The sequence below is a fragment of the Larus michahellis genome, chromosome 3 (assembly GCF_964199755.1).
Source record: "Larus michahellis chromosome 3, bLarMic1.1, whole genome shotgun sequence".
NCBI lineage: Eukaryota > Metazoa > Chordata > Aves > Charadriiformes > Laridae > Larus > Larus michahellis.
This window is the reverse complement of record NC_133898.1, coordinates 82,018,953-82,046,064: the sequence shown is the minus strand read 5'-3', so window position 1 is coordinate 82,046,064 and position 27,112 is coordinate 82,018,953. Positions and strand designations below refer to the sequence as shown.

The following is a 27,112-nucleotide window of genomic DNA, read 5'->3' as shown; positions in this document are numbered from 1 at the left end:
ATTATTTATAAGATTTTTATCTTGAGATAAACATAAAGGTAGCAGCCTTTACGTGCAAAAAAAAAAAATGGGTATAACTGAAACTAAGCAGGCCATATTATGTTAGAAGGCAGTACGAGTAACTATAAAAATATCAAAGGCATGGCTTTTATAAGTAAACCTAGAGGTTAAACAGAGTATTTGAGCAAACATCTATTTGACTTTTATTTTAGAAATTACCTGTAATTCCTTTAATGTTTTAAAGTACAAAGAGGGATATACTCTACATAATTAAAATAATCAAAAGACAGACAAGGAGAAAGTCTTAGCCAGAACAGAGCAAAAGAAAAAAAAAAATCAATTATTTAATACTCTTCTTCATGTCTGCAGAGAAACAGAAAAGCAAAGGAGACAGGTTTCCATATAGTGCTATTTAACTTTGTTAGAGAACTGTCCATTCATAAATAAGACTTCTCAGAACCCTGTTTAGAAAACTCATTTCAGAATTCCCCTGCAGCTCATGAGCAATGTTCGGGTCACTCTATATATACACTTTACCATGAAACAGAAAAATAAGTTAGATTCTCTTCAGCGAGCCAAGCGAAAATTAAGGTACTTCATTCTTAATTTTTTTTCTGAACTCATATGTGGCACATAAAGGATTGAAAGCAATTTTAAACAAGTATTACAGAAAGCACTGGTAATTTATGATGCCTGTCATTTTATTTAAGAGTCAGCATGTGTATTTTCCCTACCATTTAAAACCTTTGCTCAGAAAGAAGAAAAAAACCCCAGCCTTTGATTACCTTGACTGTTACGGGTATATTCTGCATATAAATATATAAAAATAAGCATGGATACAAGTATCTCTGTGTGTACACACACAAATATATACGTATGCAAATACGCAGATTTGGTAATGGATGTATTTGGCTGGTATTGGTATATTTGTGACACCACAACAGCGGCAGAGAGGCATCTTTCAATAGAAGGCTTAGACAGATGGTCAGAAGGAATATGCCCACTCTGTCAGGGCTGCGCGATCGCGCTTACCACACAACAAAGACAATTAGGGACGTGGATAAAAGCAGGTTTACTTACACCTGGGTGAGAAGGCAGACAGGCTGCAACCTGCACCTGACCAAAAGGGTACCAAAGCAAAAACTGCTGAAGGTTTAAGTGCCAATGGCCACGTATTTTGATAAAAAGCAAGTTTAAGTTAATTTTAAAACATTTTACAGAGTAACTATGAAAAGGTAACAAATCTGACCAAAAAAAAAAAATCCAAATTCGGTGTTTTCAGTTTGTCTTGTCCTTCAGCATGTTAAATGCATATGAAAGATCACTCCACCACCTCTGCTCCACCTGCCCTTGTCCCCTCAAATGGCCTGTTTATTCATTAATTACACCAAGCTATAAATATATCAGTCATCAAATCAAATTACATGGCAGAAGCTGTGTTGGTTTGTTTTTTTTTTAAACCCATTATACTAATAAACACTGTGAAGATTATACACAAAGCAAAGAGAAAAATAACACCAGAGGGTGGGTGTCAGGAGGATGGGGCCAGGCTATTTTCAGTGGTGCCCAGCAACAGGACAAGAGGTAACAGGCACAAACTTGAGCATAGGCAGTTCCAGCTAAACATGAGGAGGAACTTCTTTACCCTGAGGGTGGCAGAGCACTGGAACAGGCTGCCCAGAGAGGTGGTGGAGTCTCCGTCTCTGGAGACATTCCAAACCCGCCTGGACGCGTTCCTGTGCAACCTGCTCTGGGTGACCCTGCTCTGGCAGGGGGGCTGGACTAGATGATCTCCAGAGCTCCCTTCCAACCCCTACCATTCTGTGATTATGAATGGAACTCCCAGCTAGAAATGCTGATAAGTAACAAAGATGTTAACTTCTACCTTTCAAAAAAAGTAGTAATGGAAAGACTAATTTTCCAACTAAACAGCAAAAAAATTTACTTTCCATCTTACCTATCCTTCACCTCCCCCATAATTTTTTGGCTGCTGCTAAGGAAAGTCATAGGATATTTAAATTAAAAAAAAAAAAACATACTGAAAACCAAGTTAATAAAAGAATCCTACATATTCTCTGACAAACTGGGCTTTTGCAGGAAATTCACCTAGAGCTCTGAGACCACAGAGCACTAGTCAAAATAGAAATGCTTCTCTTTTTTAAAGCATTGACTCATCATCTATATGACAGTAGAAAAATATTTTAACAAAGTTGTAGAACATTATTTTGGTTTCCTGAAAAATAACACAGGACTTCCTATTCCCCAAGAGCGGATTTGAGGAGAGACAGTATAGCTTTTAACAACACCCAACAGCCCCACCATAAAATGAAAGCCATTACTGCACATGTTTTGACAACTTCTGCTTGTCAAAAGTGCACAAGACAAGATGACCTTTAATCATCCAAAACATATGACGTTAAAGTAGTCAATCACAAATTTAAACGCAAATCATAGCTGCTTGTGAAGGAATGGTCTATACCTGGGTCAAACCACAACCTCTAAGTGACACTCCAGCTTCCCACCTGAATTAAGAAATGCACTTGGACTGGCAGCTGAATGCAACTGAACTGACACCTAACCTTTCTTCAGACAGTTACTAGAGCACATTCCATGTTTTTTGGCAGGAAACGCCTCACTTGGCAGAGCAGCCACCTGCTTACGATACTTAAGGATGATCTCAAAGAAGCCAGCAAGATAATTGAGACCCCCTGATTACCAACTACCAGTTAATCGTCACAAAACAAGGGATGCCACAGAGCATAGCGTATTTTCAGGGAGCTGCATGTGAAAAGAAAGTCTCACAGACTATGTGGAAATCAGGAAAGAGAGTACATTTTATCTAAAGGTAGCTCATAATTGCCACATATTCCACCGTGCTGGAAAAAGCTTAGCAGTAACTAAAATCTGACTGAACTGAAATGAAAATAGTATCAATTTTGGTTTTATGAAAGCAAATTAAAACTGTTCCTTACGAACAACAAAACCCAAATCATAACAAATTCAAACTCACTCGCAAAGAATGATAGCTCTGTTAAAAGTTAAGAAGTAACCATGATTAAACGTCTTTTATGCCAAACCTACACTCTTTCTTTGATGACAGATTGTTTCTAACGGGGTCTGATACGAAAGGCAGTGTCTGTGGCTTTTATGGGGATGCATAAGCAGCCTGCAGCCTGAGGTACCACTTTTCGCTATCTGGGGAGGCAGGATGCTTGTCCTGGTGAAGGGCTCAGACAGCAGAGCTTCGTAAGTCTCATTCTGTGATGTGCTGTCCTTCATGTATCTCAGTCTTTCTTGCATCTCCTTCAAGAACAGCTGATACTGGACCAACAGTTGAATGCTACATGGACATTTTTAAAATTAACTAGGAAAACAAAGTGCCAAGATTATGAAGATCCATCCAAGGTGCTTTTCCTCAAAAGACGTGATCACGAAGTATGCGTAAATGGTTAAGGATAAACTTTTAAGGTAATTATAATAATAATATAGGATATTTGAAAAACAAATGAATGTAGCATGAAATGAGTCTCCTCATCCCATCATCAATTTAGGCTTCACAAAATAAGATTTCTCCACAAAATATTTCTTTAGCTAATGTTAATGCATGCCATCATCTTTGTATTTTCACAGATCAGGACTGAACATCTACGGCTAATTACAGCATGTGATAATTTTATGTACCATGTCAAGGCTGACATAAGTGAAAATTAGAACTAAACGCAGAAATATCTGTAGTTAAGTTTTAAGCCACTTAAAATTATGTTAATATGACAAATACATAAACTTAAACAAAATAGTCTCTCAAAATTTTCAATATTAAAGTTAATTTTACTCATACCTTTAAAAAAGTAAACAAATAATGACACCTTTTCAATTTCCATTTTTTTCCCCCACCAGTAGTCAGCAGGGGGGGCAAAATTCTCTCTACATGCACAGTCATCAAAAAACAGGGCCAACATTTAAAATTTGCTAAGTGACAAGTAGTAAAAATGGCAATTTTCCTTTAGATCAAAGACAAAATTCTGAAACAGTTTACCTTCAAGTCCTCAAATTCATTATTGTTGGCCTGATGGGTAACTGTTTGTTATCACCTTCCTTTTAACGCTTTGTGCTGAGAGCACTGGCATGGAAGTGAGAGGAAGTGTTTGGTACAAATGTCTGAATAAAACTTTGGAAATAATTTTGAGAAAAATCTGATAAATTCCAAACAAATCCTCAACTATACCCATGATACACTTCTACTTTTTTTTCAAATCTACAGAAGTAACTTCTACCTTACATAACGACAGCTATAAATTCTTATCCGCCTTCACAGACTCATTGCTGGAACTCCAAAGCAGTTTATTAAATACACTGCATCTATAAATAATCATTTTACTGTCAAATTAAAAAGGCATCTCCAAAAGGTATATACAGAACTAGAGGAGAATAATACAGCTACCTGGAGGTCATTCAAGCTGTAAAGTATATCATGTACTCTGTTAAGTATCTTATTTCAGCTTCTACAAGAACAGCTATAGGTGGCTTGCGTTTTTCAAAGGCTCCCAGTTCTGTTCCATAAAAAAGGCTTCTGGCTGTATTATTTCGGTTTTATTTTGCATAAGAGCCAACAAGTACTTGCTATCTAATATATACATAGGCCATCCTAAAAGACATCTTCCAGAGGTTTGAAGAACTTTTATAAAAAGCCTATCCAGATTTAAAAAAAAAAAAAACCAAGACAACACAAACCTTACATTTGGCACACACAAGGGCTTAGAAACAAGTAAAAAGATGTCTTCATTCAAGCTCTCTTCATAATTAGCTATAATACATGGACTCGGTCTGGCTGAGCTAGCAAAACTTTAAAAAAACAAAACAAAACAAAACAACCACACTTCCAAAACAGCTACTCAACTACTTGGCTTTTTATGAAATATATTATTAAACTAATAGGTTTTTTGCAACTTCGTTACAAAACTAGTCTGGAGAATATTCACAAAAACATATCCACAGCTGAGCTCTTAATTGATACTCACTAACAAATAAATATAATCTAATGTCTGGTGAAGACTACTTCCAGAATGAAAAATATGGCTACTGTTTACTTCCAGGTCTCAAGTTTTCTCCCCAGCAGTCTCGCAGACAAATAAAGATAGGGTTTAAAAGAGAACTAGAAATATACTTCATCAATACTTCTTTCTAAAATAAAACACGGAAGCCAGCATGCAACGTCCTTATCTGTTCACGTCCCCCCTCTCATACTTTATCTGGTTAGGAACACGATTTCCAGCACCACTTGCAATAGTGCTGGGAAAGATACTCCCCAAAACCATTCTTGTTAGGAGGCTATCAATGCTTGTTAAAGGAGTTTTGGTATAGTAAAGATCAACCAGTAAGTATTATTTGATAACAAACAAATTACTAGTTCGGCATTAAAAAAAAAAAAAGCCTTGCCTATGTTTGTTGGAATAAAGGAATAAGATCCCAGTCTTTGTTTCTCTACACTGCAAGCAACCATTTCCAGTGTAATTGCCTTTTTTACAGTAAAAATAAAAAAGCTTAAATATGACATTTCAATTAAATTATAATTTCTATGGGAATTACAGCAAAGCACCTGCCCCTACAAGTTCAGAAAAAAAACCCTACTTAACAGGCTAAACAGCACAGGATCCTGAAATGGAGAAATATGAGCAACATACAAAGAAATGATTCAAAACACAAGTGACACTCATAACAGGAGGGGAAGAACCGTCAAAGTGTGAATGAAAAGATGGATGAACACAAGGTTTAATTTGTCTTATACTAAGTGCCTTACTACCAAAAATGGATGAGAACTTTAAGAAAAGGTTTTCAATTGCATTTAAGGAGAAACTTGTAATTGCAAAAATTACAAGATGAACACACATACTAAAGATGAATTTCACAGTAGGGCTTGGCAGCGGCTGCAGCATTTCAATCCTCAAAATAGAGAGCGCTCTCATTACAGTAAAAAGACAAAAAGTGCATTTAGGCATTTCTAAATATCACAGGTTATGTACCCACAAGAATCAAGGACTTTATGAAGTATTGCAATGAAGAATCTTATTTACTGGTTTTAATTATACTGTTTCTTTTCTTACCTTCCCGGCTTCGAGCCATTATTATTAGTTGGCAGATTACATTAATCATTTCTTGAAGTAGTGCAGGACTCTTTTTCAGGATAAACTGCTGATCTGCAAGACATAACTGGCTGCAATTATGCTGCACTTCTATTAGGAAAAAAATGAGACAGTTTACATGAACTGGACATTTAGTGGTGCAGTCCTCATTTATATTCATTTTTGTGTTATTGAAAATAGCACTTTATTCTCATTGACACATCCATCTGTAACATTCCCTAACAAAACAGGAAAGAGCAAGCGCTAAGAGAGATTTTTGTATTCCAGGCAAGTGGCTTCCACATCAAATGAAGAAGTATTTACCAGGCTCATCTGAAAAAGCAACAGAATGGCACAGACAATTTACCAGTCTTATTAAAATAGCTTGAATTCTGTAGATACTTACAGGTTTAAAAAAATGGATTTTAAATTTTAAGTAAAACACCAGTTTTGGGATAAACTTTATTTCTAAAGTACTAACTACTTTTGAATACAGATCTCTGAAGCTGTAAGTATAAACAGTAACTAAGTGGCAAGGAAGATGAGAGATTTTTAGTAACTATTTAAAAATCATCATTTTTCTTTTGAAAGAAACTAGAAAAAAAATGAAGGAAAGCTTGTGTTTTGTTTTTTAATTTGCATTAAAATATAGAACAACTCAAGTCTGCTGGTCAGCCTAAGAAACCATGAGTTTCATAGTTGAAACTTAAGAACTCCATTTAGAAGCTTTCAGTTTGCATATTTACAAGTATGAAAAACTGCAAAACACAAACTGAAGTTCATATGTAACTGATATTTAAAGTTCTAATCTTGTCATCTTTGCTTCACACAGTAAGCTAAAAACTCCAAAAATAGCCACATATGGAAATGTTAGAGAGCAATGTTATGCTTGTCTTCAATTTCTTTACTCTGAAAAGCAAGTATATTTCACACATTTTAACATTTTATCCTATTACAAAGAGAAAAAAAAATTATCAAAGTCAACATTTGCAGCCAAAAAGCATTAAGAAGTAGGATATCAGTATGACAGGACTGTCAAGAGCATGAGTAAGTGGTAAGTAAGTGTTTTAAAGACTCATTAAAGTTGAAAAACCAAGTATACTGCATAGAGATCACTAAGCAGAGATCCATGCAACTCTTTAATGGACAAGAATGAGTACTGTAGCACGCAATGTGTTGCTCTGTTTCCAACAATATCAAATTAGGGAAGAAGCCATTACCTTCTTCAAGGACCTCAGGAACTTTCATCCTGGCGAGATGAGTCAAGAGCAGAACTCTGGCTTTCAGGCTGTAAGGGCAGGTGAGCGGAGGCTCGTTCTTCTTTAAATTTATGCCACCAATTTCTCTGATTAACTAAAACAGTTAAACACAATTAGCTATTTTGGTGCTAAAGAGAAACAAATACAGGAGGAGGACAGTTTACAAGTAAAAAAAGCTACATTCACAAAAGCAACCCTTTAAGTAACTTTTCCCTGTAAAGTTCTGTAGAGATGAACATTCGCCATTTCTATTCGTAATGCAGCTCCAAAAAGTCAAAAAAGTCTTTAAATGCCTTGTTTCAATGTGGAAGCGATGAGGGAAGTAAAGATTTGCACACAAGAAACTTTCCTTGAATAGCATTGAGTAAATTTGTATTGATAGATAAGTATTTTAAAAGTTGTATTGTCATATTAAACCACCTTCTGAAACAGCGAGAACAGTATGCTGAAAGTTATTCCCTGCAGAAATACAGAAATAGTAATGGCACTAAGGCTCTGCTAAGACATAACATGGAATACTGTGAACAATTCTGAGCAGATAAAATAAGAAATAATGTAAAATTTAGAAATGTATCAACTGGGAACAGTACCCCATTCAGCACGTAGCAGAATGAGGGAAATGAGCCTTTTGGGAAAGAGGGAATTAAAATACAGCAGCTTTTCTAGTTTAGCAGAATAAAGACAGAAAGAGAACAAATGGGCTACTGCTTCTGTCTATAAATGCATTAAGGATATACAAAGCAAGAATCATTTAGACTCAAGAATAACGATGACAAAAACGTGGCTATAAACTGGTCACAAACAAGACTCCTAACCACTAGAACAGTAAGTTCTGGAACAGCTTTTGAGTATGACATGGTTACAGGAGGCTTGACTGCCTTTTAAATAAAGAATGACTAAATGTAAAGGGCTTGTACAATGCCAATGCTTGCAACAGCACAGGAGAAGAAGTGATGATCAAGGTGACCTTTTCCAGTCATGTGCTCCCACTGCTGAAAAACCTCACCTAGCCACAGTTCCAGCTCCTTCCCTTAAAGTCCACAAGATGATAAAGAATTTGTAAAAGAGACAAAGATGATCAAGTAAAGAGGTATCTCAGTCTATTTTCTTTATGCTTAGGACATGAAAGTATGTTTACGACTTGAAAATTCAATTGTGTGCATGCAAAGGTTAAATCTGTGAGACTACCCCCCACACACATTTTGCAAACTCTAATCATTTCCATTGGAGCATTTGTATACTGTGTTTTAAACTTAGTAAAACAAAAATGTTAGTTACTGATAAATAAGATTTAGTAAAACTCTGCCAGCAATAATTATTTGCCACAGTATGCATTATGGCATCTCTGTTGGGAAGACTGAGTGGAAATGAAAGTAAAAGGTAATCAGAGGGAAACCGACGTTCATGGAGGAATTTTTAAAATATTTAAAGACATTATTAGTTCAGACATCAGATAATATTTTTATTTCAACATTAACATATTTAACCAGATTTGTGTTAATGATTTAAGAGAACTTTATCAAATGGCAATCACCTCCTTATATCAATACTCAAAATTTGTAAGGACTGACACTTTAATTCCCTATTTAGTTTCCCCCTCCCCAAAAACCCAACCCAGCAGTCTATAAACTAAACTGATTCCATTTAAGCTAAGCATTATCACCAATTAATGGCATCTTTTCTTTAAAAATAAATAAATAAATAAAGTCTAGCTTCTAATTCCTATTTCTGTTTCGTCTCAACAAATTTAATGCCTTGAGAACTTGAATTCCGTCAGCTGGCCACCTGGAAGCACCACCTTCCTCTTCCCTTGAAGTTATTTATAAAACACCTCTTGATACAACTAACCTGTGGTATCTGGATGTTGTCTGCTGGTCTGCTCGTAGCCTCTTTATTGTACTGAGGATCAAATTCAGACGCCCCTGCTAAAACCATGATAAGCCCTGCAAAGATAATTGTAGGCAGGCAGAGAAAATGTCAGCAACATCCTATGCCACTGAATGATTTCTTCAGAACCCTCAGCCATGAAACTTATCCCCACTCTTCCCCCAGCAACCATGAATATCTGTGTTCTCTATCTAATGGATCACCTACTACTGCCATGGGGCAAAGGCGGCAAGAACCAGTGCCTGGCACAAGACAAAAGAAAGTGCTCAAGACTCCATTTTGCACTGCATGAAATCCAGCATTTGACCCTAAATGTCTTCACAAAAACACAGTCAGGCTTCTTTAGGAGTGGGAGACGTCACTGCACAGCAGTTTGACTACTTCTGCAGTCTCACAGAACCATTCCTCTCAGCAATTCACACGCCTGCGGCAGCGCCACCACATGTGGAGGGGGAGCACCACTGGAGGGGGGAGCCAGGAAGGATAAAATTTCAATTCAATTTTCTGTCAGTCAGCTTTGAAAAGTCACCAAACAATTTTTTTATTTTTTTTAATTATTAGAAAAACAGTTCACTAAATAGCCCTGCAAACAAATCCCACAAAATGTGTAATTAAGAGGAAAGACCTACACAATGGGGTATTTTAGCCCCATTATGAGTTTTCTGCTCATGAACATCAAACCCCTCAGCCACAAACAATAAGAGAAAGCTCACCCCATCATTTGCTTCAGTGAAAATAACTTTTTCAGCAATAGTTACTCAAGCTTCATTCTTAAATTTTGAGCAAGTTCTCTACTGAGCAAGTCAAAGTTATTTTTGCCTACTTGCAGTGCTCAGTGAATTCCACCTACTAACAATTAGTCAAGTTCTCTGAGCATCAATTTTCATTTCCATTCTCAATTATCTATTTACTTCCTGAGCAGAGCATATTGAAGAGTTTCAGGCAACTATAAATACTTTCCTATTATTTAAGATCCACAATTGTGGATCATCAAGAAAGGAAGTTTTTTGAACTCACAGAATCCTAGAATCTGTTGGGTTGGAAGGGACCATTGTCTCTTTTTTAGGTTTCAAGACAAATGAGTCTTGAAACCTAAAAAAATATCTAACACAAGGCAAGTCACACAGATTTGTCTCACCATTTCACTAGCCCGGTTTGATTACATCTGTCCAGGCTTACGTTTTGAGTTCTGGCACTGGCACCTTCAACCCCTGTGGCATTCACAACCGAGCAAAAGCCCTACCTGATCACTGTATGGTTTGTCTAAGCCACCTCCGCTTCACCTCATTCTTCATTCAGACAGCACAACAGACCTCAGTGGAAAAACCTGACCTGCCTCTGACCCCAGGACTCCCTGAAAGTGTTAAATCCTTAAATAAGGCCACTTAAACTCAGGGTTAACTTCTTAACCAACCCGTAGGAGACAAGGCAAGCCTCAAAGTTATGGTTTGCAGGTTCAACACGAAATTATCTACTGTTGACAGCAACTTTGGAGAAAGAAGAGACCAGGTTCCAAGTGATTTCCCTAAACTTCTTTAGAAGTCTCATCTACTCTCTCATTCCTCCTTTCTCACCTAGCTTTTTGGAGAGGGGAAAAAGCGTTAAGAGTATGACAAGGTGGAGAGCATAAACTGGTCCGAATTAATCACACACACATAAATCCATATGTGCTGTGACTAGAAAGCAAATGTATTTCCATACTCTCATCTCCTAGACCTCTTGGATTATCTGAGAAGCATTTCTGTTCAGTAGGAAAGGGATATATCAAGAGCAGATTCTTCCACCAATCTTCCAGCAAATCTAAAGCTGAACAGTGCAATTCAAAGGAGTAAGAGAATATATTTATGGACTCTTTTTAGAGGTCTTTTGGGGTTTGTTTCTTAGTTGTTTTTTTAATTCTGCTTTTCAATTGCTCTGAGCATGCAATCTAGTAAATCCAATCTAGAACTAACTAGTACCATGCTAATTCTTCAGGCCCATGCCAGCCTCCAAACTGAAAGGTACAATTCTGCACTAACATAATGCATCTACAGATTTCCCCAGTAAAAGGGTTTTTTTATTCCTTTAAAAGTGAGCAGACAAGAAAAATAAGTATATAAAAAAAACTATAAACAAGTAACAGAGTAACGAGAAATTGACAGGGAGTAAAATTTTTAAACTGAAATTTAGCTATAACATAACAAGTAAGAACAGAGAACCAGAAATGCTATTTTATTCCTTGGCAATATGAAAACGTTATGACAGCCCCTAAAAAACTCCAAAAGCCTATTTTGTTACACTAACAGAAGAAAACACACAGAGAGAGGCTGCAATCCTAGTGGGTACATAGTAACTCAGGACTACAGGCAGGTCGGCATGCTTTTCCCAATATACAATATCCTTTTTTCTTTTTTTTTTTTTTTTTCTTTTTAAGTGTATAGGTATACTAGGTATACAGACATCCCTCCCCCCAGTACTTGTCTTCTTACAGGGTACTCCTCAGCTGCAACAAAATGAAGTTTTTAAAAACACTCTAAAAGAAACAGAAACATTATTTTAACCTAACAAAGGTTTATAAAGCAGAAGCATTGTAACATCAGCAGATCGACATTTCCAGATGAACACATCAACATTTCACGGTGCCTTTTACTTACGTTTCATGTCCATGTTCCGTGTTTTATAGACAAAATATGTATATATTTGAGTTGTCCGAATGAGAATCTGATCTCCACTGTATCGTATTGATCGGTACCACCAGGAACCCTGAGACATTTAACAAAAACAAACTGACATCAGCTATGATAAAGCATCGAAATAGTTATGCTGGATGACCTCATGTCTGTTCCCAACCAGCTAACTCAGCCCAACTGATTTTACCTATGTTAAGGTCAACTTAATTTCAGAAAGGACAGGGAAACAAACAAACAAAAAAAATACTTGCTGACACAAATTTTAAAAGCACATCAATACGTTCATCTGAAAGAATCTGATGCCAAAGTTTTTAGATTACCTCTAGCCTAGAGAATTTCCCCCAACACACACACATACACTGCTTTGTTTATTTTTAGTGAATCCACTAAACAGTAAATCTACCACTTTCTATATACATGGTAACTCCTTATTGTGCAACACATTCAAATCAAATTCAATTTAGGCAGACCAAGGCCAAACCAAGAACAAAATAAGAGTTTTCTTTCATTATAAAAAAAATCTGCAAAAAATCATTTCAGTCACTTAATCAGAAAATGCTTTTCAGAAAGGGAATCTGGAGGTGGCCCTTGTTGCAAGTTTTCAGAATTAAGTCATGTGCCTTCAGGTTGACAGGAAAAAGTTTTCCAAACCTTCAGAAACACTTCAGTAACTCCCTCATTAGCATCACACCACCGACTTGAAACAAGGTGGAACTCACTGTACAGTGACTGTACTCTATAGTATATTTTAAGAAAAATGGCGTGCTGGGTTATAAACTGCAGTCTGTTGATTAAACTCCTCCTTGTAAGCAATGCCCACTAACATGAGAAAAAACAACCAAGACACGTCTCAATCTATTGTAAAGTTTATCACAAGTGAAGAGTAACAAGCAGTAAAGTGATGCTTACTACTATTAAGTTAATAGGCAATAGTGTAAATTCCCCTACTATAGCAAGAACTCTGCAATTTACTTCTTTGGGAAATGCTCTAGGACTGGCTCCCCACAAACTTTGTTTGTTTGTTTTAATAAACTAGATTTGATTTTTCAATTAATAGATGAATCCTGATACAAAACAGTACACAACATTTTTTAAAGTTTTTCCTGCAGAAAAATTAATTATAGTCCCATAGCAATCAAATTTTTGTCTAAGTGTAGGTACTGGAAGAAAAGTATAACTATAGCCAGTCCAAGTCTACATGAAAGAGGCTGCCCTAACTGCTTTTGCAGATGCAGCTTGTCTCGTGCATAGAACATTATTTAGGTCAGTGAGGTCTAAAGTACTACGTATCAGTATTTCCCCTTTTTGTTGATCTGGATTCAAAGGGTGGAACTAGCCTTTATTTTAGATGCCTATCTCAGATATAGGATGACTACACTGTAGTTAACTTCAGCTTCTTTATTGATTCATAAAAGAGAAACAGGCCCATTAAAAGCATGAATCATCTTCTATGTCTACTTTAGAATAAAATGATAAAATAGCTTGCTCCATAAAAATGACTATTCCTCTTCACTGACTATAAAAGAAATTTACAGTGACAAGTCTGAATACAGAAGTCTACATCTGGTACAGGGGCAAGAAGAGGCAGATTATTTTTTTCTCTGCTCAGAACATTTCTTTCTAACAACAAAAAGGATGTTTACTTTCACTTGAGCTATGACAAAGCTGGTATAAATCACTAAAAGTACATGTATACAAAAAAGCATCATCAAACAACAACTGAATCTTAAAAGGAAAGTCAGGAAAATATGCAGACATTGTACCCTGGATTTTAGACTACTTATTCAACAACTTGATGAAATAGCTACATGTGATTTTCTACACTAAGTCTTCAATTATGTAGAAAGATTCTCAAAGAGGAGGGATAATGCCTGGCTGAGCTTCTGCACACAGAGATAAAATCAGCTGCTGAGACCCCAGGACACTTTCTCAAATGAAAACCTTCTCTTCTGGAACAGGTTGCCCAGAGAGGTGGTAGATGCCCCATCCCTGGAAACATTCAAGGTCAGGTTGGACGGGGTTCTGAGCAACGTGATCAGTTGAAGATGTCCTTGCTTATTGCAGGGGACGTTGGACTAGATGACCTTTAAAAATCCCTTCCAACCCAAACTATTCTATGATTCCCAAGAGCATGAAGGTTTCTGGGTGTCAATTTTATGAGCCTTTCTTCATGCCATACCCCAAATGCACAATCACTGGAGAAGGGATATTTTTCAAAAGCAATACTGTAGGGGAAACCCGAGCCCTAAAATACTAGTCACCTAGCAATTGATTCCTCACACAAAGAAATCTCAAGGACAGACATCTCATCATGTACAGAAGATAGATAAAAATTGAAGTTATGAAAACAAAGGCAGCTAGGGGAAACCAAATCAACCACCTGTTCCACATGCAGTAATCATTCTAGTACCATCAGCTACAGACATCTCAGTCTTGGCTCTACAGTAACACCACTGAATATACTTGAGTTCATCATATTATATTCATTTTCATGTGATAAATGACAGAAGGTACAACTCAGTCTAACTCTTGTGATATCTAATATTTTCCCTAAAGCCCTCTATCTTGGCACTGCATTTTTTTTTGGAAATTCTACGGCGGCTACACTTTTTCCATAATAAAACACCCACATTTTAAAGTAATTAAAAAAAAAAGCTTGCTTGCTTGTTCTCTCCGTGAAAGGCAAGAATGAGCAACTCTACTTATATCTAAGACAGCTTTGTTTACAGCTTGGTTACAGAGGGTAGAATATTAATTAGGTAATACTTACCACAACAACTGGAAGAATAACCATAAATGCTAATCCGTATACAAGCAAAACCTAGAGAAAAATCATGAAACATACTGCATTAGATACTTCAGTTACTTAATACCATTCTTTTTTGAATCTTATTGTAAAATACAGTCAAGTAGTATTACCACAAGCCTACTACAAATTAATGTAAGCTTGTGGCATAATACCTGTCATTATTTCTGAATAACAACTTACAAGTAATATAATCAGTTGGGTAGGGTTTAATTAAGGAGTATCAGTTTAGTGTAAGTAATCTCTTAAATCATCCACGCATTGTATCGGGTGGGTTTCTTTAATAATTAAAGAGTTGGCAGCTAAACTGTGATGCAGCGGACAGAGATGATTACCACATTAAAAGAAAGCAGGCGGGTAAGCCAAATACCTTACAGCAACTAACACAACAGAAAGAACATTTAAATACTGTATGATTACAGCATCGCTAGCAAACCAAACGAACTACAGAAATACAGCAAACAAACGGCTCTATACGTGTCTCCTTGCAACAGCAAACACACATTTTGTAGCAGGGGTGACCGCAGTGCAACCTCATTATCACTGCAATGAGATCCTTCCAAACATATTAATACTTTACTCTCAAAGGTTAGATTTAAGCTACTGTAACACTTCGATTCCTGAAATTTGCTTCAGAGATGTGCATTTGGACCAAAGTAGTATTAACTACGTGTTTTGACTAAAATGTGCAGTATTAAGCACAAACATTTTAAAGTGAATGCTTGAAAGTTCACCTTCAAATCTTGCGCTAAGTAAGCCAACTCACCAAAATTGAATTTTTCTGATCCACAATCCAAGCTGGCAAAGCTATACCGAAGCTTGTGGCTGTAGGATGAAAGAAAGGAAATTCACTATAAAGTATTAAGGAATTGTTTTAAAGTCACATTAAGTCTAACAAACAAAAAAACCAACAAACCCACCAACCCACAAAAAAATCCTCATGTTTATCACTTCAATAAGCAAAACTAACAAATCTAGCAAAATCAAAAAACAAATTAGAAACACACTCAAGTATACAATAAAATAACAAGACTTAAATGCAACATCTGAAATGCCATGATTTAACTTAACATATTGCAGGGAAATAAATATGCAGGATTCATTAATATAAAAAAAAGGGAGAAAAAGATTTCCCAGATGGAAAGATTTATGAGCTTTGCCTTGCAGAGTTTTCAGCAGTTTAAATATATATAGTTCAGTGAATACATGAACTGCAAGAAAACTGTTTGAGCAAATGAATTCTATGGAAAAAGTTTTATTAGTTTGTAACTTTAGGGAAGTGTTCTAAGCTGTAAATTGTGAAAAAAAACAAAAACAAAAACACAACACACCACCCTTTGCCAGTCAAATTTCTGTGTGATTGGTAAGAAAGGAACACTTTGCAATTCAAAAGGAGTTAGGCTGCAGAAAATGGAAGACATGATGTCTCTAACAGTAACATCTACAGTACACAGATCTGAATAAAGAATAGCATAAAATAGCTTGTCTTCAGACACTTTAGTGGTAATAAATTGAAGTTTTGCAAGCACTACCTATCCCAACACTAAAAGTTGTAGGAAATCAAGAAAAAAGAAAATTTACAAATTTCAAGATTCTGCTAAAAAAAAAAAAAACAGAAAAAACCCCACATGCTTTCCTCAGTACTAGCAGGTATCAATGAGTAGTATTGCCTTAAATCAGGACAGACTAGGATCCCCTATGTACTTATATAGTATTCTGATACTGTCTCCAACAGATTGTGACAGCCATCAGTTCACCAACCACAGTTGTTATGCACAAGCCTAAGTGATTTCTACATAGTTAAGCTGGAAACTACTGTTTGTTGAGACTCGAACATCTGACCAACTCAACCACACCTCAAGCTTAGGAGTTCAGAGTAACACCCAGTGAACTTACCACGTTAAGTTATGGGAAATGCCCTACTCTGGAGAAGAGTGGAGACACTTTCCTATCTGTTAATGGTTATGTATTTTTAGAAGAATCTACTAAAAATGTAATGTGTCTTTTACTGGGGTAATCAATTTCAGTTTCCCACAATATTTTTGACCTTTAGGATTGTAGCTTCAAGCTGTTCCAGAACTAAAGTAGCTCAGTACAAGGCTCTTTCTCTTCTGGTCCAGGAGTCTCCTTGCCCTGTCCACGCTCACTGAGTTGAAGCACTAACAAATGCCAAGGGCAAATAGCCTGCTAAAACTGCCTTACATTATTGTCCATTTCAAGGGCACTGACATACTGCCTAACTTGAAATCTTATGTCTTGGCAACACTAAGTTAGTACCTTATGGATGCAAAAAAATAGTTTAGCATCAGGAAAGGTACTAGGAAAGCTATTTGTGCATATTCCAGACTAAAATTTACAGTACCATTTTGCTGATATTGTGACAGCATTTCTGAAGCAAGATCTTATTTGTATTTTGCAGCACGTGGGACAGAGTTCCTCCTACTTGCCTGGCTAGGAAACCAAGAGACGCTAGGAGCTGAAAGGAATTTGCTATGCTACAAAACACAATAGTTAAAGAAACTGAACCACCACCTTAGTCCATCAGAAAGTGTCTTTGTCAAACTATGATTTAGTTGGTGCAGTTGTTTTTCTGAAGGGAGAGGGAAGATTTTTTTTCTTTGAAACAGTGGTTCAGGGGCTGGGGTTCCCCCTGCCCCTCCCTTTTAAAATTAATTTCCCATGTTGGATGGATAATATTCAGAAGAAGAACTTCCGGCACAAAGTTCCTTCGTGTCATCCTGTAACTTCACAATTAAGTTACAAATTCCATTTATTACTTCCAAGCGGGACTTAGCTCATTCCACGTAGATACGTGGTATAACTTAGTCCCGCAAACTGCAGGGCATCAGCAAGCAGAGATCTAGAGAGGCCTGTCCTAATAGATGGCAGGTTTCCTTTTTGCTTGTAATGAGTATCAGAAGCAGCTTGAAATACACAATATTCTTCCTCACAACTAGTCCACTTAACACGGTCACAAAAATGTTATATGTTATACAAGCAACTCACACAACTGCAAATAGGAGAAGGAAAAAAAACCCTACATCTATTAATTTTATGTCCGAATTAGTTTTAATCATCTACTGCAAAACTTTAATACACCATCATCACGATTACTTCCATGTAGCTACCTGCCCAGGAACGATCTACCAGCATAGATCTACCTAGATAATCATCAGGACTCCTCAGGATGAAAGTGGCATAGAGCTACAGTCAAACACTACTGCTTCCAGCAAATGGAAGTGTCCTGGTTTGAGGTAAAACAGAACCAATTTTCTGTTCTGTAATTTTAGGTCTTAGCTAGGCCTCTTCTAACTCTCTGAAATTAACAGCATGTTGTGCCTAAAACAGTTCGTTCAGAGTGATAAGACAGTTTGTGCCAAGGAATGGTATGCACAGAGGCTCTTGCTTATACTTATTGCTATAACCACCAAAGTAAGCTAATTTCGTTATTTGCCCTGTTGGAGGGTTGGAAGTGGAGGGGCATAGAGGGGTCCCACCTGTGGGGAGGAGCAGACAGGACAGGTGACCAAAAATTGACCAACAGGGGTATTCCATCCCATCTGCCCCATGCTCAGTATAAAAGCTGAGGGATCAAAGGGTCAACTCTCTTCCTTCAATGGCTGACATCCGAGGAGGACCCTGTCTGTTCATCTGCCTTTGATCCCGATCCGTGTGTTCCTGACTCCAACTCTGGAACCTGGTTCCCACCCGTCACTGAGTCCAGCCTGGGACTTCCCCAGTGCCTGTCGGTGACATCATGCTGGGAGCTTAATACGGTTTTTTATACACTGTATCTATTTCATTATTTTCCTTTTTATTTTATTATTAATATTTCATTAAAGTAGTTTAGTTTCTTCTAAACTCATAAATCTCTTTATCTCTCCTCCTCCTCTCCGTGCACAAGAGGCTGGGGGGGAGCATCTGTCACCAGCCACTGGCCAATTTGGCCAAAACCATGACAGGAAGACAGATGTGCATACAGTATTTATTTAAATACATCTATACCCTCACATACGTCCTTTCAAAGTGTGTTTATTGCGTTACAGTTAATCGTTAATTTTTCAATATACATTTATAGTATCTGAACACAAATACTAAGATGTGTTCAAAATTGACGAGTTGCTGATGGGTATTATGCTGGTTTTCGCTTATACCTCCTTTTAATATTGGCAAGTCTCTCTGTATACTTACTGAAGCTGACTAATTAAAAAATATCCTTCTCTTTTTTCTCGAATGAGAAGTTTGAGAAATGTGAAAGCAAACTCTTCCCTGCCTTTCCCTCCCACCACCACCCCAGAGCCAGTTTCACATGCAAAGAATTGATCGGATGCATTGCTTCAAATCACAGGAAAAAGTTATTCTATATACATTAAGATCTGAGTGCTTCTCAAATGATCAGGTATTACACAGCTCAATGTAGAGAAATTACATGATTTATGTAATTATTACCTTGTGGTCCATCTGGATTACCAAATTCTTCCCAATTTTTTCGTGATTCTTCATCAGTTAAGCTAGTTTCAACAAGAGATATTAAATTAATACAGAAGAAAGTTCTCTAAATCATTAATATACAGAAACTTCAAAATGGGGCATTTATACTATCTTTCAGAGATGATTTGGCTAGCTAAACAGCTTCTGCTATTGTTTGTATGAAAACTGATATGAAACAATAATGCTCTATTCCCTCACGATACGGGCGAATTCTTTTAGCTCTCTGACAGCAAAAGAAATCAGGCGCACGAGGTGCACCTTGGAACAATCACATCTCCCTTTCATGACAGTGACAACGTAGCCATCAGCAGAGAGCACTTTTTAATGCCAGGAAACAGTACAGCAAATTTTGAAGGACAACCAAGGTTGAAAACATGATCTTTTTTTGGAAGGAAGGTGAATATGCAAGATGAGCTGATACAGCAGAAGTTGTCCGTGTGGGCTTTTAATTCTCTTATTCTAGATTTTTAGCCTTTGATAGCATGTGTGCGCTGTGTTGCCTTTTTTTTTTCCCCTGGAACTTCCTTGTTTCATATTTAAGACTAGAGAAATAAATTAAGACACCACCTCCTAAAACTTACAGTTTCTATGCCTGTTCTGTAATGACAGTTTCTTGGCAGTAATATACCACCTCAAACAGAATCCCTGTTTACTAGAAGGAGGAATACTGCTTTAGGAAACACAACATCACACAGTCACTATATGGAAGATTTTTGTCTCACAGAAGAAACCCAGTGAATCAGATGTCTCCCCATCATTTCTAAGTCTCACACTTGTTAACAAGCAGACTCATTGAACGGGTAGCTTTTATATTCTTTCAAGACAGCACAGCTGAGGAACTTCACTGTCATTTACTTCTAGATATGCCTCTACCACAGCCCCTGCACTAGTGTTTGAAGTATCAAACTGTATCACCAAGCATTTGAGCGCAAGCTTGCAAAGCAAAGACGTGAGATGTTCCAGGAGTTCAGAAAGCAATACCAGAATACCCTACTGAAGAGACTTTTGTAGTGATGCAGATGTGTTTAAGCAGAAAGTATGATTTCAAAACTGCTCAAGTGAGTATGGTGGTGGTTCTTCTCACCTCACCCCAAAAAGGACTCTCAAACAGTCAGTAAGGTCAATCACAGAGAACTGACTTTTAACAGGCACAAACTTGAACATAGGAAGTTCCACCTAAACGTGAGGAGGAACTTCTTTACCCTGAGGGTGGCAGAGCACTGGCACAGGCTGCCCAGAGAGGTGGTGGAGTCTCCGTCTCTGGAGACATTCCAAACCCGCCTGGACGCGTTCCTGTGCAACCTGCTCTGGGTGACCCTGCTCTGGCAGGGGGGTTGGACTAGATGATCTCCAGAGATCCCTTCCAACCCCTACCATTCTGTGAAAAGCAGAAATCACCAACTTGCTAGGTTCTCTGATGATGTGCGACTGACCCAATAAACACCTACAACGGAAGAAGGCTCAGAGAGGATGGGCATGGGCGATGTCAGTCTGAGCTTTGCACCACAGTGACTCACCACAGCTGCTGCAAAGAAGCTGACTCTGTCTTAACACACAGGGGACCAGACGGTGGCTTTTGTTTTAGATAAACACCTATCAACAGCTGAGCAGATCAACTGGTGGTGTAAACTGTTTCCCCGTCCGGTGAGTTAAGTTTCCTCGAGTCTGCAAGACCAGGATGGGGGGAGTGCATACCTGGCTCAGCCAAATATATAGTATAAAAACTAGACAGCTGGCAAAAGAATTTTGAAGAGAACAATGGCCTCGAGCTGGCTTCAGTCCTCACTTGCCTTCCCAGCACCTGGGGACGCCCAGTGTTGGGGCAGTGAGTGTATTAGAGAGACCACTAATGGGAATCACATTGGTATTGTCATTGAACTGTGTATTGAAATTCCTGTATTTTGCTAAGTTTAACTTACAAAACATACTAAAACCACAATACAAACGTATCAGTCCACCAAACCAGAAATCATGTGTAACATCAACTGTATCCGGGTAAGCAAATTTGATATTAAACATACTCCACACGTGGAATATCTAGAACAACCTGGTCAGAGAGTATTGGACTCTGAAAGATGAATTTAGAATATACAGCTGTATTAACATCCCGTGTATGAACAGCATTACAAAACCCAAACCCACATCTTGATTATTGAAAAATTCAATAAAAAGGGATATCCGTTATACCGAATTCTAATACTAGGCATCATCTCTCAGATAAAGAAAAGAAAAAAAAAAAGGCTAAGCTATAAGCAGAGGTAAGACCAAAAAATACTCTGGAGGAAAAGAAGATTCAAGGATTCAGCTTTTAAGAACTACAAAGGTAATGTGAAACAGTCACAGAGTGAAAAACCAGGACTGCAAGGCAAGTGCAAATGAAAAGGGACATGGGGGAGCTGAGAACTAGCTGAGTCAGAACGAGAATGAAGTATCTTTGTCACTAGATGGGAATAGAGTTAAAATACTGTCTCTAACTTTGGCTTTATCACCAGGTGAAATGAACAGTATGTTTATTTTATAAACAACGCTTCAGAATTGCTGCAATAGGGTTGGTTAAAAACCACAACACCCATTTTGTTCTTTGTCATTTTTGAGATTCAATATGTATTGCACTGGAAACACTTTTCCTAGTTGACACGGGTTTTTAAACACAAAGACCTAACACCTTACAGTATTTTGACAGTTGCTAAACAATTAAGTTATCCTTCCTAACTTGTACAGAACAAGTATGCACTGAGCTGAGACATGTTTTGACTTTCGTTACATACTCGAACACATTTTTCCTGGCTGCTTAGGTCACCCCTGCTATTACCTTACAGATTCCCTCCCCGTAATATCAAGTTCCCATTTTTGTAGGCAAAAAAGAAACTTACGCTGCATAGGCCTTAGCAATCCTCATGAACATAACTTCATCTCCTCCTTTATCTGGATGGTACTTTAGCGATAGTGCACGGTATTGCTTCTTAATTTCTGATACGCTTGCTCCCTTAAAAAGGAAAGTTTTGAGTTATGAATAAATACCTTAAATCAAATAAATTCTTCTGTATTTATACTCCAAAGCACATTGTGCAATATTTCTCTGAACCATTCACTGAACTAAAGAATTATATTCTAATATGCTATGATGATGAAAATACATATGCATTTCGTGGAAACATGATTATTTTTCTAATAACATTTTTATAACCATTGTATTTTTAAAACAAGTTAGAAGTCACAGTCTAACAAAAAGACATTCAGATGGGTGGGTATTGGTTTTTTTTTGGATTACCTTGTTTATCCATCCATAGGAAAAAAATGTAAGCCCGCCTTATCTGTCTGACAGGTTTTCCTAAACATATTCATGAATACGAGGAGCTCTCACTTGCAATATTCTTCTATTCAAATGGAAAAGAGTTCATAGATCAAGTATGATGGTTCACTTGCAGCTTGTAGGCAGAAATAAATCTGTCAGTCACCAGGAACAGCAGATTGCCCTGCTGCTTAAGAATGCCTTTGACTAGAATCACCCTACCCATAAATTATTTCAGACTTCTTGAACAAAGGGAATACATTACCTATACCTGAGAAAGATCAATTTTTATTCTACTACAGCATGTTGTTAAATGCTACCAACGCAACTCCTTGCGCATTAAGTTTCAGGTTGGACTGTGAACTTCACTACTCAAGAAAACCCACAAAACTTTATAGTAAGCACCGACAGTTTTTCTAGCAAGCTATCTGCTAAGTTTCACAGAAACATTACCATAGGACTTTTCAACATTGTGGTAGAAAGGCTGAGCATGCTGACCTTAACTGCATAATAAATGACAAACACACAAGAAGTTACGTAAAGATTATAGTACTGTTTCAAAAAATTTAAACCAGAATTTAAACTACCCTGAGGCTTCATTGGCTGTTACTTTATCTCTTTATTCAATGTGTCTATCATTTTCCGACACTACTTTTCAACAGCATGCCTGCCTCATTTAATGCATAGGATGAATTTACTCCATAATAAATTAGACTTCAAGTAAGAACAGCCATTTCAAGACTAGATGAAGAATGTCAGATGAGTAGCAGGAGCTGCAAAGTGGGAAGTGGAAGGGTTGGGGAGAGAAGTCAGGTTGCTGAAGAAGAGATGGGTTTTCATGGCTCACATGAATGCTGTCCATAAAAAAAAAAAATACTAATTTTTTTCTCTCTGACACAGAGGGTGCATGTGACCCCTAATAAGCTGATGACAAACTTTCTATCTATCGTTAATTGCTTACTCCTAATTTTCAAAAGCTGGGCGACAGAGGTTAGAGCTAACTTACAGAAATACTTAGTAGCCTAGGTCAGTTGGTGCCAGTCAGCACTCTGCTTAAACACAAAGCTCCCTAAATTAACCACTTACAAAAAAAAAATTAAGGCCCCGATTGTCTTACATAAAGAATCCAAAATTATAATCAGTGTTGAGCTTCACCTTTATGTCTCGGATCCCACCTGTAAAATGGCAGTATGGATACTTATTCAATAAATCAGTAATAATATCCAAGTGCCTTATGAATTAGCAAATTTAAGTGATGTGCTCCACGAAGAGCTATTCTATGTTCAAAATAAAGTGCTGATATTATATATAAACTAAGGTGCATGCACGTTATCTGAACTTCATCCATGTTGTGGTTCTCCTCTGGAGAAAAAAGCCTCTTGTTATAAGCTGATATGCTAACATAAGATAAAAAAAAATATCTTGGCCACAGTGTGAATGCAAAGAAGCGAATGAATTTTTGAGTATCAAAACTTTCAAGTGCTCGCATCTGCAACTTTAAGTTTGGGGTTTGGTTTTTTTTTTTTTTTTTTTTACAGTAACAACAGTTCCATTATCTAACAATGCTTCAACATCTGGATCAACACCTGCATCACTTCAACATCAGCAGACTTGGCAATGACTCTAAAGGTTCCACTTGAATGGTAACAGAAGAAAGCTGTTAACTTCAATGTAGTCCGAAGTAGTTGTTTTTCAAGGGAATTCAACAATTCAAGATGCCATCTGATAGCACAGAAATAAATAAAACAAACACGCTCTGGAATCTTGGACTCTTATTTTGAGCCCTACTTCAACTGATCTATCTTCACACCCATCTCTTCAGCTTCCTTGTAACATCTCTGGCTTTAATTCAGCTTCTCCTTATGACAATATGCTCCATCCCTCTTATCAGTTCTTGGAGCATTCCAGTCTCGGTTTTCTTGCCTGGATAAGCTGCATGTATCTTGAGCATGTGTACAAGTTTTCATTGATAAACATTAAGTTACAATTCACTACATACATACTTTTTTCCCCTCAGGGCTGTTACTTGCAGAAATTTGCCAAAGATGACAAAAGAAAATCCTCTGATGACCTAATCTCTAGCCTCATTTGTTTAACCAAAGTTAACCCAGATATATGAACATTTAAACTGCACGGTTCCAACAGATACCATTCAGTAGTAAAAATTTATCTTGTTCCTGTGCGTCAGTGAGAGAACGCAAATCAGCATATCAGTCATTCACAGAGGACTGCGCAGAGGTTGAATTTAAATAACTTGCCTCCGCACATGACAGGCAGGTCTTGTTCTACCCGTCTAGCTAGAAACAGGCTGGAGTCACGTATTTGCTATAATGGCTTTCTTAGCATAGAAAAGCAGTACCGCTGATGCCTATCCTTATGTTGACAAGCCACATCACTAACAGCAAGAGATGTATTTGTTAATGTTCATATACATATTCAGCTCTCCCACACCAACAATATATATCAAGGTTACGCAAAACAGGTACATTCAAAGTTCTTACGAAGTCTTGTGCTGAGCTGTATCCACAGTGTATTTCCTTAGACTGGAGAGTAAAGCATACCTCAGACTTCAGAACTGAAAAGATGACTACTGTTATTCAAAAGAGGAGCTTTGTATCAGGAAATAATTACCATAAGCAGAGAATTTGCTCAAGGTGTTGTGGTTAAGATGAAGAAAAGAGTTTGACAAGACTAAGTAAGAGCTTAAGAGATGTACAGAAGTTCTATTTGTCTCCTCGGGATACATAACCTTTTATATCCATTTGCATCAGACCTTCAATACAAATAAAGCACTGCATCTGTTTTCTAGATAAACATCTTTTTTTTTTTCTAGTTTAGTAAACTAGTTGGCTGGTATTGCTATTTAGAATTCGTTGTTTACATTCACAGATGCAACTGAGATTCAAGGTAACCTTTACTACATCAAAACGTACATCACCAACACCCTTCAGTAAAATGTCTCATTTACAAGAGAAATATTGCTGTACAACAACTGTAAATCAAATGAATCCACATTCTTGCTTTTGCAGTTTATTCAGCAGCATCCCTAAAAATGGCTATTGAGAGGATTTTCACAGGCCATACAAAGCAGAATGACTTTTTTGTTTTACTGTACCAAGCGAGGAAAACAACATCCAAGTAACATTCATAATAGCTAAAATAAACCCCACCTCACTGTATTAAGAAAGTCATTAGAATTTTGAAGGAGTTAGATACAAAAGTTATAAATTAGTACAGATATAGGCAAAGAATATCTAACGACTGACTTGACAATATGCAGCAGCAACTTTCACAGGCCTAAAAAGAACAAAACCACTAAAGTTAACTTATTTTGTTTAAAAAAAAAAACAAGTCTTAAATTTGACATCTAGACATAAGAGTCACAGTTTAGTAGTACAGACTAGTGAAAGATACTATTACTTACAGGATCCAAATGTAAAACCTCATAAGGATTGTATTCTTGATACTCTCGGTCGGTTTTGGAAACTTTGTATGCAAGAAACAAAAATAATGCCCAGCCAGCAAGGAGGACTATTTTCCTGTTTGGAAGAAAGAATTTTTTCAATATACAAATCCACTAGCTCTAAAATAATTCTAGAAACAACACACGAAGCCATTTGACATCAGTCTTTAAGAAGCAATATTAAAACAGTGAGAAACATTAAAGTCACTTTAAAGCAGGTATGAGTATTCCAGTTACAACACCACCTTTGACACAGATGAGACAGCTGCTCTGACTTCTAATTAATTTTTCTCCTTTTTTTTTTTTATTTAAATAAAGGCAAGCCACTATCAACAAAGACTCTTTCCGTACTTTAACTGTCTGTCCTCAGCAGGTATACAATAGTATTCCCTATTTTTAGAGAATGACTTTAACCTGATACTAGACAAAGTCAATGTTAAAAAAAAAAAAAGCTGAAGCAGATGCATAACAGACAGCAAAATATTTTGAGGGTGGGAGAAACAACCAAAGAACTGAACATACAAATTGTTATGTTACATACTTGAACACATATGTTTACATATTAAATATTTAAATCAAAAGACATCGCTAGCACCACTAATTTCAGTGAGGTAGGGTTATTTTTTGGAACAAGTAAATGCATTGTTTATTTATTTATTAGTGCTGAGGTTCCCTGGTTTCATTTAGCAGATATTTTATAAAGGACAGACAGCATCCATCTTGATTTCAAGCCTTACTAGATAATGATTAACTATTAATTATTCAAATATAGCAAACTGCAAGTGTCTCTTCTGTGACACAGAAGCCATTATTATATAATTAATTCCAGCTGCTTTGATTATGAAGAAATATATTTTTATAAAAATAAAAACGTAGGAATCACTTTAATGGAAAGTCATGCAAACGAAACATACTTACTTTACTGTAGGAATTATGTTTTGTTGCGGTTTTAACAGACGCAAACGATACCACAAGCATCTTCCATATACGTTTCTTATATTCTTTAATCGAATTTGCTCTATAAAAATAAAGAGAAAGGTTGTGATTAACCAATCTGCCAGAAAGCAGAACGACAAACATGCTCACGTCATCTTGGAGTAGGTAGCACAAGGTCAGTTGGAGGACT

General features: G+C 37.0%; 1 protein-coding gene across 1 annotated transcript in view; it reads right to left on the bottom strand.

The window, feature by feature from the left end:
- SEC63 (SEC63 homolog, protein translocation regulator) overlaps window positions 1-27,112 on the bottom strand; it is a 63,376-nt gene that overhangs the window by 16,725 nt on the left and 19,539 nt on the right. Inside the window, exons 2-11 of the mRNA XM_074581002.1 lie at window positions 26,905-27,004; window positions 25,948-26,062; window positions 22,105-22,217; window positions 19,190-19,251; window positions 15,507-15,565; window positions 14,705-14,755; window positions 11,899-12,007; window positions 9,227-9,321; window positions 7,340-7,472; window positions 6,102-6,194 (exon numbers count right to left, since the gene is read on the bottom strand). Of these exons, the coding sequence (XP_074437103.1) occupies window positions 6,102-6,194; window positions 7,340-7,472; window positions 9,227-9,321; window positions 11,899-12,007; window positions 14,705-14,755; window positions 15,507-15,565; window positions 19,190-19,251; window positions 22,105-22,217; window positions 25,948-26,062; window positions 26,905-27,004 (930 nt within the window). The remainder of the gene's footprint in view (window positions 1-6,101; window positions 6,195-7,339; window positions 7,473-9,226; window positions 9,322-11,898; window positions 12,008-14,704; window positions 14,756-15,506; window positions 15,566-19,189; window positions 19,252-22,104; window positions 22,218-25,947; window positions 26,063-26,904; window positions 27,005-27,112) is intronic.